Consider the following 20,374-nt stretch of genomic DNA (forward strand, 5'->3'; position numbering starts at 1 on the left):
TCAGTGGTCGGATTCATTATAAGGATATGTACAGTTTATTGCGCGTGATATCTCCCCCTCTCGGCTTAGGCAAGAAATGTCCTCATAGGGTTGCTTGCAAGGTTTGAATTCCACTAAAACCTGCTAGCATCCATGGAATGAGTGTGGCTTGGGGTTCCTCAATATATATATTTCATATATATATATATATATCTATAAAACAGAGCCATCTCTCTTTCTTGCATTAAACTAGAGAATTCTTAGCCAACAGAATGCAGTCACGTAGACTCGATGAAGCATGGGACATAATCTCTCTGTTCCCTTCAGCCATTTCTGCTTGCTCTTAGCTGAAGCTGCCCATCCCAGGGTCTCAACGGCACCCCAAATCAGACACATCGGGGGTCGGAACTGTGCACTGACCCCCCCATCACCTCCACTCTCTCCCCCTCCACCCTTTGCCTCCCAAAGCCCCAGCCCTCCTCCCGCCGCCCTGGCCCCCCCTTCCCCTTCTAGGCCCCCTCAGAGACCAGCCTCAGCCAAACCAGAGAACTTGACCCAATTTTTAAAAGAACACTGAGCCAGAGACTTGTGCCAGTCCCTCCAAAATGAGACCCCGCCTTTCCTCCAAGCCCCACCAGAACCCTAGCTCAGAGTCAAAACTGAATCTGACTTTTCTCTCTCTCTCTCCCTGCTCATGAGCAGTGAAATGATCTTTTTTTAATGACCTTTCTTCCATTTTTTTCCTCCTGTTTTCCATTTATTTGAAACACCTATTTTATTGTTCTCTGCATCTTCCTCTCTCTATTTTTTCGGCTCGTGTGGTTTTTTTTTTTTTTTTTTTTTTTTTTTTTTTTGGTTTGGTTGGATTTTTGTTTTGGTTTCTTTTTTGTTTTTCTTTTTTTGGTGTTTTGTTTTTTATCTTTGTTGGTTTTTTTTTGTTTTGTTTTATTTTTTTAATTTTTTTTTTCTTTCCGTTTCTCCCTCTCCCTTCACCCACCCCTTTCTTTGGTTCTCCGTTCCTACCCCGTTTTGTTTTCGGTGCTGCCAGGGGCCGCATGCCTTACCCGGACATGTATCAGATGCTGAGACACATGTCTCCGCCCTTGGGTCTGGGGAAGAAGTGTCCGGCCAGAGTGGCTTACAAGGTAGTCTACCCTTGCCGACCACCGGCGTCGGGCACTGGGGATTTTTCAGCGCTGACCAGGAACGACCAGCCGAGTCTCTTTTTCCGGATTTACTCTTCTTCTTTTTTTTTTTTTCTCTCTTTTTCTTTTTCTTTTTTTCCCTTTCCTCCTCGAGTAAATGGATCATGACCGTCCCTTGACTCTAAGCAGCACACTGTGTCCGTCTTTTCTGATGAGTGTGTCTTGGTGTTTTGAGACTCCATTATGGCCGACACGCCGGGGGGGTGGGGGAGGGAGCCCCCAGTCCCCTCGCACCTGGTCCCCTGGGAACCAAATTGGACACAAACATGTTTCAGAGGGAATGCCACCTTGCCTCCTTTCTGCTCACCCAGAGCAGCCTCCATACCCAGTCCCAGGCCGGGGCAGGTACCTCACAACCTGCGGGGGTGGGCTTTGGCCCCAAAAAGGCGAGGCCCTGCCCCCCCATCTTTCGTATCTTGAGCCCCCAGGTCCAGCAGCACCCCACATACACCTGAAGCTGATCTCTGACCTAGGGCCTTGGGGGACTCGAGACCTCCCAAGGGGTACCCGGAGCCTCTCCTCCCTCCACCTCTCCCTCCCCCCCAAAAATTGCTTCCCAAGCCCCAACCCCTATGCCACCCATTCTCCCCCAGACACCCCAACATGCCTCTCCATTGTTCCAGAGTGGTCAGGCAGGCCGCAGCTGGACCCCTGGACCGTGGCACCCTGATGCAGGCCATGCACGCTGCCTTGGCGGGGGCCTGGGGCGGGCAAGCACCATGGCCGACCGGGGGACGGTGCATGCTGGCTGAAGGAGCAGGGGTCCTGCCGCCAGGCGGCTGGGCTGGGCCACCCCTCCAGACCCCTGTCCCGGAATCTCCCTTGGCACCCAAGGACAGATGCTCTGTTCCCTCCAGCTCATCCACGAGAAGTTCAGGGATGACCTTTAAAAATTGCCCCATCATCCTATTCTCCCATCCACCTTGCAACCCCCCGCCCCGCCCTCTGTGTCTGTGAGAGTCCTCCCTCCCCTTCTGTTAATGCATCCTTCTCCCTGCAACCTCATCCCTCCTCCTTCCCAGTCAAGACTGGGAAGAGGCTGTTCCACCAGCCTCTCTGACAAGCCTCTCTCAGCACCTATCCTTCCTCTAGCTTTCCTTTTGTACCTTCTCTTGGTCTCTGCTTGACGGCCCGTGCGCTTGTGGTGTGCATATGTGCGTGTGCGCGCGTGCGCGTGCGCGCGCGCGTGTGTGTGTGTGTGTGTGTGTGAGAGAGAGAGAGAGAGAGAGAGAGAGAGAGAGACTGTGAACTCCCTTCCCTTCCTGGTCTCTGTGCAGGGCCACCAGGGGTCCATAGGCACCTTTGTGCAAATTTGAAAAGGACACCCTTTCCACAGAACATTTTGTCTGTTGGAAAATTGTTGTAATCCACCCATCTGGCAAAAACAAGATAATTCTTTGCTATCTGCTGAAAAGTTGTCATTTAAATATACAAATCCGTGATTTCAAAGACGGTTAGCCCTTTGTGCAGTGCGTAACCTGCACAGCTGTGCACAGCAGTCCAGTCTGTGTGTGTTTCTCTGTCTACCACCTCCCTCCCCACCCTGCCCCAATCCCTCTCTTGTGTTCTGTTCTGGGTTTGCCATCCCTCTCCCCATCTCCAGCTCTGTGTTTTCCTGCTGACGTACGTCTGAATCCCCTAGTGAGCGCCTAACTCACCCTCAACCCCCATCTCCATGCCACCTCAGCCTGGGCTGGTGCATACCAGTCCAGCATACCTTCCTACAGTACCAAGCATGGGGGACAGAGCCCCTGCTCGGGACACGGGGAGTCTTTTCTTCCCTGGGCCACGGGAATGCCCCCTCACCCTTCCCCCTGCCATCGCACAGAGCCAAGATCTGGACATGCCCCTGAGAAACACTTCCCACGGAGCTATGAATGAGTCTCGAGATTCCGTCTGCATGCGCACCCCTGTCTGCCGTTCTGTGTGTCATGGCCTCGCTGCATGTCCGTGAGCGGCTGCCCCGTCAGTGGGGGGCCGCCTGCCTGCTGCTTCTCAGAGGAATGATGTGGTCTGTGCCCATCTGGTCTGGTCTGGGCCGAGCAGGGGGAGGAGGCGGGAGCCAGTGGCCCCCCCGCGGCTGTGGCCGGGGGACCACTGTGCCTGGCTGCTGCATGATCTGCCGCGATCTGCCTTGCGCTCTTCTTCTCTGGGGTCAGAATGGCGCGGAGCCATCCAGAAGAACTCTGGGGCAGGGCAAGGAAGGGTCTGGCCAACCTGGGAAATGCCAGCTCTGGGATCCAGCATGCGGGAGAGGGAAGGGCGGGGGCTGATGGCCTAGGAGAGCCCCAGAGCTCTCCCCACGAAGGGAAACCGGAAAACAGCGCAGGGGATGGATAACCTGAGGGTGGGGAACATCTTTAGCCACCGCCTTCAGAGTTCTTCCTGGGGCTCCTAGGGTAGTGTGGGTCTGGCTCACGGGGGGCCTGGGAGGGGTGCCTGGCAATGACTGCCCCCGCCTTTGGTTTTCTGTAGAGGCTTCTTCGCATGGATCTGCCCGTGGCAGACGACAACACCGTCCACTTCAATTCTACCCTCATGGCTCTGATCCGCACAGCCCTGGACATCAAGATCGCCAAGGGTAAGGGCAGGAGCGGGAGCAGAGAGGTAGGACAGGATGGAATTGGGGCCTGGGAGGGGAGAGCTGCGGGCAGCCAGGGATCCCACTCGCCACATGAAACCAGAGGCGCCACTGCCCCATCATGAGTGTCATCCCACTCCCCACTCACTCGGCAAACATCCAGCGGGCGCTGCCTGAGCGGCCGGCACTGTGCTCAGTGGCTTCCGCTTCCTGTGGGAGGGGCTTCCCCCAGGAGGGTCTGAAGGAGTCAGATGGACCCCCAGGGGGTGCTCAGGCACAGGGACCAGCAGGTACAAAGGCCCTGGGGTAGGAGGCCATCCATCCACCAATATGTTGAACCGACTTGCCCTTTGAGCAAGGGGGTGACTGACCAGACTCACATTTGAACAGATTCCCTCTGGCCACAGGGCAGAATTGTCTGGAAGGAGGTCACAGTGGAGGACACTACCCCGTGAACACAGGAGTACTGCCTAGACTCAGGGGATGTGGAGTGTTCAGGTTCTGGATATTTCTTGGGAGCTGACCCGGCCAAATGACCAATGGAGGGGATGAAGGAAAGAGAGGAGTCAAGGCCACCGCCAGGGGCTGAGCCCTAACCACAAAAAGGACAGAGCCGTTGTTGCCTGAGACAAGGGAAATGTAGGAGGGTAGGTTCCGGGCTAAGGAAGGGCAGGAAGTCGGTGTCAGCCTAGAGACACACAGAAGGCAGGGGAGTCTCCAGCTTAGATGTCCTATGAGGGACACTCCCCAGGAACATTCTGAAGGAGGCAAGAGAATGAGTTTTCCTGACTGGGCTGAAGGTGAAAAGTCAGGAGACATCAGACACTGATAGGAGACTGGACAAGCTCTCCCGGGAGATGAGTGTGAGCTGAGGGATGCCCCCAAAGACAGCCCGAGTCCACTGCAGGGTTAGAGGCAACAGAGAAGGGGTGACCAGGGAGGCGAGTGAGGGCCAGGGCAATGTGGGTTTTTGGAGGGTGTCTCCAGCATATCAGGCACTGTCCAGTAACCAAGGAAGACAAAGCCCAAGAGTGACCCATGGATTTTGTGACAGGCAGCTCTGGGGGAGTGGTGAGGGCCCCTCCTCCCCTCCACCTGGAATGGGGTTTGGAGGCCTGACAGTAGACCCAACGTGACTTGGCAGCTGGTGGGACAGAAGGACAGAGAGAGAGGTGCGCACAGGTCATCAGGGGGCACAGGGGCTGACAGAAGGCTGAGTTCCTCGTCCAGCCCTCGGCTGGAAATCAGGGCACTAAAGAGAGAGGCTGAAGCCACCAGGAGGTGAAGAGGAAGGAAGACAGAACTTCAGGGACCCAGGTTCCTTCCAGGGTCCCGAGGGAAAGAGGATGAGGAGGAGCCAACACCAGAAGTTGCTGGGGAGGTGGAAGGTTTCCAGGAGGGAAGTCAGCAGCTTCCACTAGGACACCGCCCAGCAGAGGGGAGTAGGTTGAGGACAGACATAGTTAACCAGGAAACACACAGGTGTAAGTTCCAAGAGCAAAAAGAGCCCCAGCATAGCAAGAGAGAATCAGAAAGAGCAGAGATAAGGCTCGGGAGAGGACAGAAGTCGGGGGTGGGTCAGGCCCTTGTCTGGCACAGCCTGCAAAGTCTTTCTCCTGCACTAAGTCAGAGGTGAGAGGCTCAGGCCTGCCAGGCAGCTCGGTGCTCCGCAGAAGTCGGGCCCAGGTCCTGGCTGTTTGTGGCTCTACGCTCCCAAGACTGTTTCTTTTTGTTTGTTTGTTTTAAGATTTTATTTATTTATTTATTTGAGAGAGAGATCACAAGTAGGCAGAGTGGCAGGCGGCGGGGCGGGGCGGGGCGGGGGGCAGGGGGTGTTGGGAAGCATCCTCCCCGCTGAGCAGAGAGTCCGATGTGGAGCTCGATCCCAGGACCCTGAGACCATGACCTGAGCCAAAGGCAGAAGCTTAACCCACTGAGCCACCCAGGTGCCCCAAAGACTATTTCCTTATCATTGTGGTTGAAGCTGGTCCAGGTCCCAGCCCGGGGAAGCGAGGAATCCGAAGGGCAGGCAGCAGACTTCTAATCAGGTGGGAGAGTTATGTTCCATGGGCTTATCTTCCCCACCTGCGCTGCCCTGTCCTCACTGTAAACCTGGGCAGATCACACCCTCTCCGAGCCTCAGTCCACTTATTAGCTAATTAGGCCACGTAAAAAACAACCACAAACATAACAGCTTAGAACAGCCACTTAACAGCTCCCAGTCCTGTTGGTCAGAAGTCTAGACAGGCTCAGCTGGGCTCTCCAGGATCCCACAAGGCCAAAATCAAGCTGTTGGCCAGGCTGGACTCTTCTCTGGAAGCCCTGGGGGAAAATGTACTTTCAGACTCATTCAGGTGTATTCAGTGGCCTGTGACCATCGGCCTGAGGGTCTGCTTCATTGCTGGCGTTTGGCCAGAGGTTGCACTTAGCTCCCAGGGAGGCATCTCATCTTTTGTGTACTCCAAATCTGTCTGACCTCTCCTGCCACCAGCTGGAGAAAACACTCAGCTTTGCAAGGGCTCACCTGATTAGGTCAGGCCCACCTAGATAAGTCATGTATCTTACAGCTGGCCGACTTGGGACTTTAATTACATTTGCAGAAGCCTTTCCTGGCAGTCCCTAGACTAGCATTTGATCAAATAACTAGCGTCTTGGGGCAGAAGGCAGCGGCAGCTTCAGAATTCTGCCTGCCATGTTTCACTCACCTATAAAATGGGTCTAACTGTGCCCCCACTCTTGGTCTGCAATGCCTTTGTGATCCAGCTGCTGTTTCTCTCTGGGGACCTGTTCAGTAGTCCCAAGAGAACTCCAGACTCAGATTCAGTGATTACCTAGAAATTCTCAGAACCAAGAAGCACTATTGGACTCACAATTATGGTTTATTACAACAGAAGGATACTGGTTAAAATCTGCAAAGCAGAGGCACAGAGGTCAGGGTCCAGGAGAGACCAGGTGCAGACTTCCAGGTGAGTCACGTGGGCAGCACTGATGTCCCAGCAACAGGATGTGACAACCCAGATGAAGTGTGGCCAACTGTGAAAACCCACCCAAGCCCTGGTGACCAGAGTATGCGCTGGAGATTGGCCGTGTAGGCCTGGCTGACCTTAGTTACTCAGACTCCAGCCCCTCCAGAGGTCACACTAATGGTGGGTCACAGGGCCCAAGACCCCCACCACAAATCCCATTGTTGGGGTAAACTATCTCATGTGCCCAAAAGACATTTTCATCATGCAGGACACTCTAAGGACATAGAGGTCACCTCCCAGGAGCTGGTCAGAGAGCAGTCCTTTCTTTCAGAATGCCAAATTGTCCTTTATCATGAGAATAGCATCTGTGGGACTCCAGTCAGGCCAGTCTCTATGACACCCACCAGATTCCCTACATGAGGATTTCAAAGGCCTCCAGGGATGTGCCTGATTTTGACTGTTGCTGTTGTCACTCATACTCCAGACGCTACTCAGTCCCCAGAGGGTCACGCCCCTGGCATCTCTGAGCCAGGGACCTCTCCCTATCCTGACTTTGGTGAGGGCACCAGGCCCTCCCAGAGCTCCACGGAGAATAACTGAGCTAATTTCCGGAGTTATGGAAGGTTCGCTGAGTGCTTGGGGACAACAGTTAGAACAGTGATAACAATCACAGCCTTTTTAGTTGACTTGTGTCTTAGGAGGGCTGAAAGTATAACACTTATTTTTTTCAACAGCTCCATTTACTTCTAAACTGAAGTTTAGAAGTTTAGAAGAACTGAACTCCTTTCCAGCAGGCAGGGGGCAGCATGGGAGAATGGATTATCCTCCGTCATACAGATCCTCCAAAAATTGGGAGGTCATTCTTAGCTGGATACTTGGAAGAGAGAGGGCAGGTCCCTCCGCTCACCTCTGTGTCCCCTCTCTGTCTGTCCCTCTCCCTCCTCCGTCTGTCCCTCCCTCCTCCCCACCCCTCTGTTCTCTGCACCCAGGAGAATCTCATCTTTGGGAAAGTCCTTCTCTCATGTTTCTCTTTTTCCTGGATGTCGTGTCTGAACCCCTGAATTCTCCCTCCAAGGGACTCAGTCTGTGTCCTTTCATTGCCCCCCTGCCCTCCCACTCCCCCTGGCTGTGCACTGAGGCCAGAGCCAACCACCAACCCAAACAGAAACCCAGTTAGCAGATCCAAACCCCCAGCCACACACTAACACTCCGACTTCTGCGGAGAGCACACGAGAGCTATAGAAACGTGGAGCCACTGTGCACCACCAGCCCAGACAGGTGTGGGGGTTGGTGCATGGAGAAAAGATAAACCAGAGCCAACTATTACCAGACATCTCTGCACCTGTCTGGCATCCCCAATGCCCACATGGTCCTCAGTCCTGACATGCCACTGGTTGTAGGGGGACCTCAGCTTCCCAAAACAGGAATGCCACCTGCCATTGTCTTAGAAAGGGCCACAGCCCAGGCTAACCCCACCCAGGGTCAGCCTGGCCCCTCATTCAGGATTCCACAGGGCTGACCAGCCAAAATACCACTGTCCTTCCCTTTAATCTCCCCCAAAGACCAGACTCTCTCTGCAGGTGGGATCTGCCAGAACGTCGAAGGTTCTGGGGATGGGCCTCATGGGAGCTAAGTGGCTTTGACCCGGGTGCACCAGAGAGGGTGACCTCCTGGCATGTTGTTATCCACCCAGAACTGCTGGCCACGTTGGCCATGGCTCACTGAACGAGAGCATTCATTGAGCACCTGCTGTGTGCCCAGCCCTGTCGTTGGTATGTGGGACACAGACCTGAAAGATGAATGAATCTCCAGCCCTCATGGGGCTGCAGGCAAAAAGGCGACAAACGATAAGATGATAAATTCGTGGAGTATGTAATGTGTTGGAAGGTGAGGCATGCAGGGGGAAAGATAGAGCTGGTGGGGGCGGGGGGGTAGGGGCTGGGGATTCGGGTGGGGGGAGGGGTAAGCCCTAGGTCAGCCAGAGGCGATCCTGCCCCCAAGGGTCGTTGGCACTCTGGAGACATTTCTGGTTGTCACATCTGGGAGGGAGCTGGTGCCAGTGGCATCTGGGGTGTAGAGGCCGGGGGATGCTGCCAGATGTCCTCCAGGGACAGACTCGGAGCCCAATGTCACGCAAAACAGGATACAGCCGGGGAGGACCCAGGACGGTAAACCCTGGGACACAACTGGTTTGTGAGGGACTGTTGCCTGCGTCCAGGAGGACCTCCTGATCCTGGCCTCGCCCCACCCCGGATGTTAGTAATTCTGTCCCTGGAGGAGGAATAAGTCTGAAGTTCAGCCTGGAAGGGAACCCCAGGACCCCAGCAGAAGGCCACCTTGAAGTCCCCAAAGGATTCTCCCTTTGTTTAAATGTGAAATGACAATCCCGAATGGGAGACTTCCCAGTGAATTGAAGCAGAGACAGTCAGAGGTGGTGATTCTTAGCCAAGGGACAGTTCTATCCCCTAGAGGACACTTGGCAATGTCTGGGGACAGTTTGGTTGTCAGGACTTGGGGAAGGAGGTGCCACTGGTACCAAGAACATGGAGGCCAGAGAGGCTAATCACCACCCTGCAGTGCATGGGGTGACCCCCACACCCAGAATGATCCAGTCCCAGGTGTCCACGGTGCTAACTAGGTTGGGAAACCCTGCCCAGATCCCTTACCTAACCCACATGCCTAGAGCGAGCGCAACAGTCCGCTCGGGCTGTTGTAACAAAATACCAGAGACAGGGTGGCTTAAACACTTTATTTTCTCACAGTTCCGGAGGCTGGAAGTCCAAGATCAAGGTGCCAGTGGGGCTGGTTCCTGGTGAGCCTTATCCTCGGCTTGTAGATGGCCACCTTCTTGCTGTGTCCTCACATAGCCTGGGGTCTTTCGCTTATAGGAACAGCAGTCCCCTGGGATCAGGGACCACCTTTATGACCTCATGTAACTCTGATTACCTCCTTAGAGGCCCTACCTGCAAATGCAGTGACACTGGGGATTAGGGCTCAAACATGAATTGGGGAGGGGGACACAATTCTGTTCTCGATGGCAGGTGTGTTTTCCTTTTCTTCACAGAAACAGGAAACCTATAAGCTGGAAGGAGAAAGTGACTTTTACTAGGAAATGCCATTCTCTTTTTTCCCTCCCTGGGTCTCTGAGAAGGAGCCACACAGCCCCCCCCCCCCCCCCGCCCGCCGCCGGCACCTCAATTAGCTACAGCGGACAGCAGATAGAGCTGGTAATTCCAGCTGCTTCCCATAAGGAAAGAAAAACTATGAATTAGTGTCAAGGGTCTTGAGAGCTTAACAACACAGGGGATTTTCCCAAGGGTCTCCCATGATAGTCCTGAATTCCCAACTTGAGTCCTGACCCACGAATCAGCCCCACCCCCATGCAGCTTGGCGTGAGTGACCACACACCCCTGCATCACCAGTGGTGTAAAGACAGAACGGACCGTGGAGTTCTCCCTCTAGTGGGTGAGATGGGGAACAACATCATGAAGTGATTTGAAGGAATGAGAGAGGCAGAATGGCATCCAGGGGGATGCGGGGAGGCTGTTTCAGGGAGGGGGGTCAGCTAGAAGACCCGTTTGGGTTTGGGAAGGGACCTGAAGGAGGTGAGGAAGGAATCCACATGGATATTCGTAGAAAGAACGATCCTGGCAAAGGAAATAACCTGAGCAAAGGCCCTGAGGCAGGACCATGCCGGGCATGTGTGAGGCACAGCAAACTCAGTCTGGAACAGAGTGAGCAAGGGAGGAAGTAGAGGACATAAGGGCAGATGGTGCAGGGCCTTGTGGGGTCAGGGTGAGGACTTGGGCAATCACAGGAGTGAGGGAACAGAACATGGAGAGCTCAGAGCAGAGGCATTGGGGGATTGGCTCCAACGGGGTCGGCGCCCTCTTGTGGTGGAGGCAGGGGCGGACACAGAGTCCTGAGCAGAGGCGCCTGCCCTTCTGCAGGCAGGTTAGTCCCGCGGGGCCTCAATAGTCTCACTCCAGAACGAGTTCTGAGCTTTACCTGTGCACTGGTAAAAAGGCCCGTCTGGAGGATCTTTCCCAGAGTAAAGACGTGTGTGTTCGGGAGCACATGTGTGAAGGTGAGCGAAGGCTCCAGAGAGTGCCTGGCAGACATCTATGCTTTGACCCACATCTGCTGAGAAGCTGGACCCAGGCTCCAGCGGCGAGGCAGGGGTGGCCCAGGGAAATGGAAGGGCAGGGAGGACAGATGCTGGGCAAGGAGAGGTCCACGGGGAGTGGAGGCAAAGCGGGATGTTGGGAGTGTGAGGCTAGGAGCTGCTACTCAGCCAGCTGCTAGAATTCCGAAACACTTCCCTCCTGGCTGGTACTGGCCCCTGCCCTTCCCCCATCTCCGGGACCTCCCCCCACCCCACCCCACAGTCCAGCAACTACAGGGTTAATATTTGGCCCAACAAGGGGCCTTGTGGGCCTTGCTCTAGCTGTCCCTCCATACCTGCTGGTAAAAGTTTGGAACAGCGCCCCTGTGCCCAGAGTTGGAGAGTGGGAAGCAGTAGTAGAAGGGGGTTGGGCTGGTGTAGTGGTCAAGATGGAGGAGAACATGCCCGTGCAACAAACAGCCCTGAGGTCTCCCACCGACCGAGATTTGCTTCCCACTCCTGTTCTCTGTCCTTCCTGGGTGGGCAGGGAGCTCTGTTCACCAGCCACCATGACAGAGTTTTGGAAAAAGAACGCAGGAGTGCTCCCACAGGCCACTAAATCCCCTGACCCTGAAGTGGCCACTCAGCACACTCACGCTTCATTGGCAAGAAGTCATCACACGGCCCCCTGGCCAAGCCCAGGGGTAGGAAGAGCCAGGCTCCTGGGCAGTCAGGCTGGACAGACCAGGAATCGCTGGCAGGGAGCCTTAATGACCTCCGTGGGCGGGGTGAGGGACCCAGGATCAGCAGTGGCTGAAGGTCACATCCGTGGGAGGGGAGACTTGGTTGAGGGAGAAACTACCCCTATCAGGGCTGCTCTGGGACAGCCTAGCCTCTCGGAGGCTTAGCCCGGGGCTCTGCCTCGGACCCATGGACTCCTGTCGTAGTCATTCCTTGGCAGGACATTGTCCTAAAGCTGCACACATACTAGCTGCTTTGATCTTCAGACCATTCTGTGAGGTAGGTCCTACTGCTGTCATCCCATTTTGCAGATGGGAAAACTGAGGCACACAATGGTAGCCTAACACCTGAGCCACACAGTGGGTAAGTGGGAGCCAGGCTGGGACCTGCGCCTTCCGGCTCCTCCTGATGCTGCCTGTCCCCCAACCCCCAACATAGCCCCGCCACAGACCAGAGCCCACATGGTCATTTGTCCTCTGGGTCAGGCCTGCAGGGAACTGGTGACCCATGGCAAGCAGGACTCCAGGGCCTGAGTTGGCAGGAGCTGCTGGCTTTCCAGCTGCCCCGGAGTCTGGCTGACCCCCAGGCAGGCAGTCAGGGCCTCTCTGTGCCCACGTTGCAGGCGGAGCTGACAAACAGCAGATGGACGCTGAGCTGAGGAAAGAGATGATGGCCATCTGGCCCAACCTGTCCCAGAAGACACTGGATCTGCTGGTCACCCCCCACAAGTGTAAGAGCCGCACCTGGCCTGGCCCCAGGCTCTGCCCTGCCAGGGTGGGAGGGGGCAGGGAGAGAGGAGGCTGGAGCAGGGGCTAGGCTGGCACACACAGGGCCCCCACCCACGGCGACCTCACCCTGTGCCCCCAGCCACAGACCTGACCGTGGGCAAGATCTACGCGGCCATGATGATCATGGAGTACTACCGGCAGAGCAAGGCCAAGAAGCTGCAGGCCCTGCGTGAGGAGCAGGTATGGCCCTGGGCCCTGGCACCCTCCCCGCTGGTGCTCTTTCCCCTGCGGGCCCCGCAGTGACAAATCAGAGCAGCGGGGCATGGCCAGGACACAGGACAGGTCACCGGAAAGTAGGGCCGGGCCGAGGAGGCGGCCCAGATGAATTCATCTGTTCTGCCAACACTTATTGGGCACCTACTGTGTGCCAGACACTGTTCTCGGGCCTGGGGCGGCGGTGCAGCTGTGAGCAAAACAGACCAGAATCACTGCAGAGTGGACATTCCAACAATAATAAGTGACTAACATGGCAGGGAACAGTAAGTGCCCTAAGAAGGCATGCTGGGGAAAGGGGTGCAGTCTGAAACCAGTGATCAGGGAGGCTGCCTGGAGGAGATGTCGGGCAGAGACCCAAAGGAAAAGAAGAGGGAGAAAGCCACGTGGAAGAGCGCTCCAGGCAGAGGGAACAGCAGGGCGGAGGTCCTGTGGCAAGGCTTTTGAGTTTGGAGAAGAGCGATGCGGCCAATATGGCTGAACACAGCGAGCAAGAGGGGCGGCAAGGGGGCGCCCGGTGGCTCAGTCGGTGAAGTATCTGACTCGTGATCTCAGCTCAGGTCTTGAACTCCGGGCGGTGAGTTCAAAAAAAATGGAGACAAGGGTGGGAAGGTGAGAGGGCAAACTGTGGAGAGCCTTGGGGGCCCTTGAATGTTTGGTCCAGGTCTGATGGGAGGCCCCGCCCTCGGAGGAGAGAAGTGACCACACTCAGGTGGTCGCTGGCGCCCTCTGGTGTCCGGGGTGGGTTAGGGCTGGAGCGGGGAGCCAGGGGAGGAGGTGAGTGGCACGGTCCAGGCGAGGCCATAGGGCCAGAGCTGGGTGAGAAGTGATCCTGTTCTGTACGGCCTTGCAGGGAGGAGTCTAGTGGACTGGCTGATGGAGCGAACCTGAGTGTGAGAGAAAGAGAAAGAGTGTGTGGGTGTGTGTGTGTGTGTGTGTTGGGGGTGTCAAGAATGACTGCGCTGGGGGGCTGGGCCTGCAGGGGGAAGCATTGAGTGTCCTCTGCACAGCTGGCCAGATCCGGAGTCTCGAACACCCTCCCCAGCCTACTCACTGCCCCGCCTGTCCACCCTGTACCCACACACTGTTCTCTGCCTCTCCAGAACCGGACACCACTCATGTTCCAGCGCATGGAGCCCCCGTCTCCAACCCAGGAGGGGGGCCCCAGCCAGAACGCCCTCCCCTCCTCCCAGCTGGACCCAGGTGGAGGCCTGTGAGTGTGGCTGTGGCCAGGAGGTGGGGATGGAAGAGCAGGGGGGCACCCTTCCCCAGTGCAGACGCCCCTGGAGTGCCCACCGCCACCCTGTCCTCTGTCCCCCCCACACACAGGATGGCTCATGAAAGCAGCATCAAGGAGAGCCCATCCTGGGTGACCCAGCGAGCCCAGGAGATGTTCCAGAAGACAGGAACATGGAGCCCAGAGCGGGGGCCTCCCACCGACATGCCCAACAGCCAGCCCAACTCCCAGGTGCCTCTGTCCCCCCCCCCCCACCGCCTCCCAGCTCCCAGGCCTAGGCAGCCCAGGAGGGAAGGGTGTGGGCCCCACAGCCGCAGTCGCACACCCACCATGCCACCCCTGGGGCCCAACGGTCGGGCCAGGAACTCACCTGGCCTCGCCCTCATGCCCCACAGTGTGTAGAGTTGCGAGAGATGGGCAGAGACGGCTACTCGGACAGCGAGCACTACCTCCCCATGGAAGGCCAGGCCCGGGCCGCCTCCATGCCCCGCCTCCCTGCGGAGAACCAGGTGAGGGCTTTCACCCACCCCCCTGGGGCTGGACTCGGGCCCCTGGGGTCCAACACACAGCCCAGGGCATCTCTTTCCTCTGGGACCCGGGCTTGGCGGGGGGACCCACCTGTGCTCTCCGCAGCAGGGGGCAGGCCCACCCTGGAGTGCCCAGAAGGCCTGGCCCTCCGAGCTCCCCTCTGATGGAGAGCAGAGAAGGGAAGGGGCTCCCCTGGAGCAGGACACAGTCGTCACTGCCAAGTGCTTTCCAGCTATCCAGGTTGGAGGAGCCAAGGCAAGGGGATGTGGAGGTCATGTGGGGGTGTTGGGGGGAGGTGGTGTGTCGGGGCTGGGTGAGCTGCCTTCAAGAATACGCGCGCGCGCACACACACACACACACACACCATGTACGCATGTGCTCATACTGCACACACAAACACACACGCACGCACATAGGTCTGCTATCAGGAATTTGGCAGGTCCTAGGACTGGGTAGCAGAGTCTGGGGTGGGCCTGGAGGCAGCCGGGGTTTGTATTTCCTGTCTGGTCTTCGTGGGGGCCAGTGGGGGAGACAGGGGCATATGCCTGGTGTGTGTCTGTGTGTGGCTGACTGCTTTGCCCAGCTGCAGAGGCCACTTGGTTAGTGGGGCGGGTTGGGGGGGGAGGGTGGGGTAGGGAGATGCGTGATCCCGCTGCCCCAGGCTTGCAGGGACAGAGGGGCCAGAAGCCAGAAGCATGGCTGGCTGCCCGCCCAGCCTGAGAGGCACGGTGGCATGTGGGGCTGGGGCAGGCTTCCCGTGTGCTGTGCCGTGGTGTCTGCACGGGGGGTCAGCGGTGGGAGGGAGGCTGTGCTGTGCCTGGCGGGGCCAGGGTGGCTCAGGGACCTGGCTGGCCTCTGGCTGCAGAGAACCTGGGTCGGGGGGCACCTAGCTGCATGTGGCTGCCAGCCCCCCTGCCCCGTCCATCCCCAGGACAGAGTCGCTGGGCCCCAGGAGAGGGTCGGGACAAGCCAGCTGACGGCCGCCCCCTCCCCAAGCTTTGAGTGTCAGCCGGAGCCAGAGCTGGGGCGCATTGCATGATGCAGAGCCCAGGGCCAGGGGCCTGTGGCCACGCCATCCCATCTGTCGGTCTCGTGCCTCTGCCATATGTCTGTCTGTGGTGTCTCCTGTCTGTCTCCTCTGTGCCTGTGGGAGACTGGCCAGCCGGGCCTGGGGTCACCCACGCACCTGGGACTTTAACCTCTTTCCCTGCTTCCCTTGCCCCCCTCCCCCACATTGCCCAGGTTTCTCTCCCCAACCCTGGCATCTCCATGTACCACCTCTCTCTCTCCCTCTTGGCTTTTATATTTATTTTCTTCTTTCTGTTTTTCTGTGTGCACCATCCCGTGGGGCTGTGACAGAGGAGAAGGGGCCGGCCACGTGGGAATAACCTCAGTGTATGTACCTCAGCGCCCGCCTCCCAGCTGGGCTCCGGCCCCCTCTTCCCGCCCACCCCCCCTCGTGGGAGTCCTGTCATCTCTCCACCCCTTGGACCCTGCCCTTTCGTTGCAGACTGCACCCCCCTCGCCCATGAAGCCCCATCCTTGTGTGTTGTGTCCTCTGTGTGCCCTGCCGGGGGGGCGGGGTCTGCCCCCCACCCCTCCCCCATCTTCACCCCCAAGCCCCCAAGCTAGGAGGTGCCATCTTTCCAAGAAACCTGATCCGCAGCCCCACCCGGCCCACGCCTTTTCAGAGGCTCTCATTCCGCTGACGCACCCCTGACCCTCTGGTACTGAAGCCTCATGTCCCTTAAAGTCGAAGTGCCACTGGCCACTCAGCTGGGCCAGCCCTGGGTACCATCCTCCTCCTCGCCTCTCCCAGCAGCAGAGAACCACAGGCCCCTCTCCGGGGCCTGACCTGGGAGGTGCAGCTCCCACAGGCTCCCAGACTGCAGGCCAAGAAGAGCGGGTCCCCCCAGGGCCTCAGATGCCAGGGCAGCCCCTCCAGGGCAGGCTACAGGAGCCAGGCTTGGGGGACCAGGAAAGACCGGTCCCAGCTCACCCGAGGAAGGACAGTGAGCTGGGATTCTTGGTGCCCGGCCTTGGGCGCATAGGAGGCCTGACCACTGCCGGCCCCCTGCCCTGCCGTGGGAGGAGAGTAGGCAGGATTGAGGGCAGGGCCCTGCTGCCCCGCGGCCCTGGGGGACACTCTGGATGGGAGAAGCTGTCCCCTTCAGCTTGCCTATGTGTCTCTGGCTGAATGGCCAGGGCTGGGTGGTGGTACCTCTGGGGGTGGTCTTGAGAAGCAACAGGAGGGGATCGGACGGGGCCTCCCGGCAGGAGCCCCGCATGGGCCTGGGAGGAGGCAGAGGCATCCTGGTGGATCGGAAGCCGAGCCCCATGGCCCGCTCGGACTCTGCCCCGGGTGGTCACACCTGGTCACTGAGGGCTAATGGGGCAGAACGGACTGGGACCACTTTGTGCAGGCTGCTGACCCTGGCCCGCTGGCCTGTCCACCCTCCCAGACCATCTCAGACACCAGCCCCATGAAGCGCTCAGCCTCCGTGCTGGGCCCCAAGGCCCGGCGCCTGGACGACTACTCCCTGGAGAGGGTGCCGCCTGAGGAGAACCAGCGGCACCATCAGCGGCGCCGGGACCGCGGCCACCGAGCCTCTGAGCGCTCCCTGGGCCGCTACACAGACGTGGACACAGGTGGGCTGCCCTGCGGGCCCCAGGAGACAGAGGAGGGCAGGAGAGGAAGATAGGGCAGAGCAGGGCAAACATGGAGAGAGAAAAGGAGAGGCCTGGGCATGGAACAGGACTCTCAGGGGACAGGACCAAGGGACCCCAAGCTGGACCAGGGGCTGCTCAAAGCCTGGGGACCAAACAGACCTCCTTGGTCCAAGAGAAGAGGCCCCTTTCTAGAGCCTGCACCCCCCACCCAGGTGACCTCCCGGGTGCACATCTCACCCACTCCTCCTTCACGGCCATCTGTTTGTCTGACCCCCACCGCAACTCCGGCCCAGGCTTGGGGACAGACCTGAGCATGACCACCCAGTCCGGCGACCTGCCATCTAAGGAGCGAGACCAGGAGCGGGGCCGGCCCAAGGACCGAAGGCACCGGCAGCACCGCCACCACCGCCACCACCACCCGCACCCCCCACCCTCCGAGAAGGAGCGCTACACCCAGGAGCCGCCTGACCACAGCCGGGCACGGGCCCGGGACCAGCGCTGGTCCCGCTCGCCCAGCGAGGGCCGTGAACACATAGCGCACCGGCAGGTGGGTGTGGCACTGGGCGCCCTGGACCTGAACCCCTGGGAGACCAGTGTGAGGGGGGGGGCACACCATAAGAGCCCCTCCAGGCAGGGTCCTCTCTCCCCACTGTGACCTCCAACCCTGCCCACCATTGGGGTCCCCAAGCTCCCGGGGAGGGGGAGAAGCCCGGCAGGGGTAGGCACTGGCTCCCCACTCTGCCCCCCCAGCCCCCCCTGCCCGCCTGCCGCCCCCTACCCTGCCCCGCAGCTGCTTCCTCTTTGGTTGTGGATCACGTTTGAGTTTCTGGCCAGCGCGGTCCCTATGGCTCATGCCCCTGCTGGCTGCCTGCTGCCTTTTGCTTTCCTTTAACCCGGCTTCCGTTTTTGTTTCGATTATGATTTCTGTCCTCTGGACGCCTGTGAGTAATTTTTGAAACTTCTGCTATTTAACCCCGAAACTTACAAAACTCCATTTCTCATTTCTCTTTTCACTTTGTTGTGTTGGTTTTCGACTTCCCCTCCCTCCTTGTCTCTAACTCCTCCTCCCCTCCTCCTCCTCCCCCTCCTCCTCCTCCTCCTCCTTCACCTCCTCCTCCCTGTGGCTGTTGCTTTTCTCCTTTTTTTCCATTCAAATGTCCTGTGTCCCCCTCTCCTCCTCCCCTGTCCCTCCTCCGTCCCCTTTGGTATTCCTGTGCCCCACCCTCTCTCCCGCCCGTCCTCTGTGTCTCCTCCGTCTCCTTCTGGTTGATTTTGTTGTATCTTTTTTTTTGATTTCCTTTGTTTCAATTTTCGTGTAGGGCAGTAGTTCCGTAAGTGGAAGCCCAGCCCCCTCAACATCTGGTACCAGCACTCCGCGGCGCGGACGCCGCCAGCTCCCCCAGACCCCCTCCACCCCCCGGCCACACGTGTCCTATTCCCCCGTGATCCGTAAGGCCGGCGGCTCGGGGCCCCCGCAGCAGCAGCAGCAGCCACAGCAGCAGCAGCCGGCGGCGCGGCCGGGCCGGGCGGCCCCCAGCGGCCCGCGGAGGTACCCGGGCCCCGCGGCCGAGCCTCTGGCTGGGGAGCGGCCGCCCGCGGGGGGCCACGGCAGCAGCCGCTCGCCCGCGATGGAGCGGCGGGTCCCGGGCCCGGCCCGGAGCGAGTCCCCCAGGGCGTGTCGCCACGGCGGGGCGCGGTGGCCGGCGTCCGGCGCGCACGCGTCCGAGGGGCCCCCCGGTCCCCGGCACCACGGTTACTACCGGGGCTCCGACTACGACGAGGCCGATGGCCCGGGCGGCGTTGGCGGGGAGGAGCCCCGGGCCGGGGCTTACGACGCGCCACCCCCTGCGCGACACGCGTGCTCGCCCAGGACTCCCCGGGCCCCAGGCCCGGCCTGCGCCTCGCCTTCCCGGCACGGCCGGCGACTCCCCAACGGCTACTACTTGGCCCACGGACTGGCCAGGCCCCGCGGGCCGGGCTCCAGGAAAGGCCTGCACGAAGCCTACAGCGAGACCGACGACGACGACTGGTGCTAAGCCCGGGCGAGGTGGCACCCGCGCCCGCCCGGCCCCCCCACGCACCCCACGCACACGCCCCACGGGGAGGAGCCGCGCACAGGCCGCGGGGCCACCTCGCTGCCACCTGCCCAGCACACAGGGGAGGCCCGGGAGGGGCCCAGGAGAGGACCTGCCGGACGACCCCGGGCTCTGGAGGGAGTCCCCAGGACCCGGACACACCAGGGTGTCCCGCAAAGACCCTCGGCCAGAAAAGCCGCTCCTGGGCGGTGATGCGCCCCCCACCCAACCCCGACCCTCCCCCGCACGACGGGGGCCCCCGGGGGGGGGGGGGCGCAGACAAACCACACAGCCAAGGGATTCGAATTAACTCAGCCATTTTTGGAGAACCTTGGGGAAAATGGAAATTAAAAAAAAACAAAAAAAAAACATTTTTAAAAGAAAAAAAGGGGAGAAAAAAAAATCGCTTCTATTGATGAGTTTTATCATCTCAATCGAATCTTTCCTTTCCCTGGTGAACGCGAGCTGGTGGCCCGTGTGGCGGAGAAGCCGGAAGTGAAGCTGAAACCCAGCGTCCCACACAGACCTCCACCAGACACTCATACCCCACACACGTGCTCAGACACACACAGGAGTGCTTGCTGGTTATAACAAACCCTACTATTACTGCCTGCAGAAATCAATTTAAAAAAAATAAACAATTTTAAAAAGGACAAAAAAATTAATGATTGAGAAAAGAAGCATTTTTTCTGACATTTGGTCCTGCTTGAAATAACAAAAGAAAAAGAAAAAAAAAAAACCACCACCACCGATTTCCTTTGCTTCTTTTTTCCTTTTTCCTACCTTGTTTGAAAACTGTGGGCTTGGGACTGTGAATTACTGCATGACATTCAAAAAGAAAAAAAAATAAAAAAGTTGAATCAAAGGGCTTTTGATTGCACTGGTCTTTATCCCTCTGCAAAGCGCTCCCCAGGTCTCTTTGGGGGAATGGTAGAAGGAGGCCCTTTGAACGTGTTCGAAAGTAGCCAAGGAAGCTGTGACTCTCTGGGCATCCAGTCTTGGCGATGTCTGGGTGTTGCTCCAGAGCCAACAAAGAACAAGGCAGACAGGCTCTGTGCCTCACCGCACTTAGCGGCCAGAGCTCTAGAAATCCTGGCTACCTTAACAAGCCCAGGAAAGCCAAGGCCAAAAGCCAGGTCTTTGCCAGCTGTCCTGGCTGGAAGTTAGAGCGGTGCCCCCCACTGCCACCCCACGCCTCCACCCTCAGGCACCCCGTTCTCCCGCCATCTGCCTGCCGAACAGGTTCTACCTAAAAGTAACCATTCTGGGAGATCAACCATCCCACA

General features: G+C 58.4%; 1 protein-coding gene across 3 annotated transcripts in view; it reads left to right on the forward strand.

The window, feature by feature from the left end:
• LOC111162543 (calcium voltage-gated channel subunit alpha1 A) overlaps positions 1 to 19,957 on the forward strand; it is a 213,317-nt gene extending 193,360 nt beyond the window's left edge. For 2 of the 3 annotated variants that reach the window (XM_022527035.1, XM_022527033.1), the window contains 11 exons: positions 1,028 to 1,124; positions 3,660 to 3,765; positions 12,200 to 12,307; positions 12,445 to 12,545; positions 13,682 to 13,791; positions 13,908 to 14,046; positions 14,211 to 14,324; positions 15,703 to 15,738; positions 16,806 to 16,992; positions 17,307 to 17,560; positions 18,333 to 19,957. In XM_022527035.1, the coding sequence (XP_022382743.1) occupies positions 1,028 to 1,124; positions 3,660 to 3,765; positions 12,200 to 12,307; positions 12,445 to 12,545; positions 13,682 to 13,791; positions 13,908 to 14,046; positions 14,211 to 14,324; positions 15,703 to 15,738; positions 16,806 to 16,992; positions 17,307 to 17,560; positions 18,333 to 19,049 (1,969 nt within the window). In that variant the 3' untranslated portion in view covers positions 19,050 to 19,957. Of the gene's footprint in view, positions 1 to 4; positions 102 to 1,027; positions 1,125 to 3,659; positions 3,766 to 12,199; positions 12,308 to 12,444; positions 12,546 to 13,681; positions 13,792 to 13,907; positions 14,047 to 14,210; positions 14,325 to 15,702; positions 15,739 to 16,805; positions 16,993 to 17,306; positions 17,561 to 18,332 lie in introns of all 3 variants that reach the window. The other variant, XM_022527034.1, reaches the window with a different exon arrangement.
• Positions 19,958 to 20,374: the final 417 nt, after the last annotated feature.

This window comes from Enhydra lutris, unplaced genomic scaffold (assembly GCF_002288905.1).
Source record: "Enhydra lutris kenyoni isolate GAN:26980312 unplaced genomic scaffold, ASM228890v2 scaffoldscaffold92, whole genome shotgun sequence".
Classification (NCBI taxonomy): Eukaryota; Metazoa; Chordata; class Mammalia; order Carnivora; family Mustelidae; genus Enhydra; species Enhydra lutris.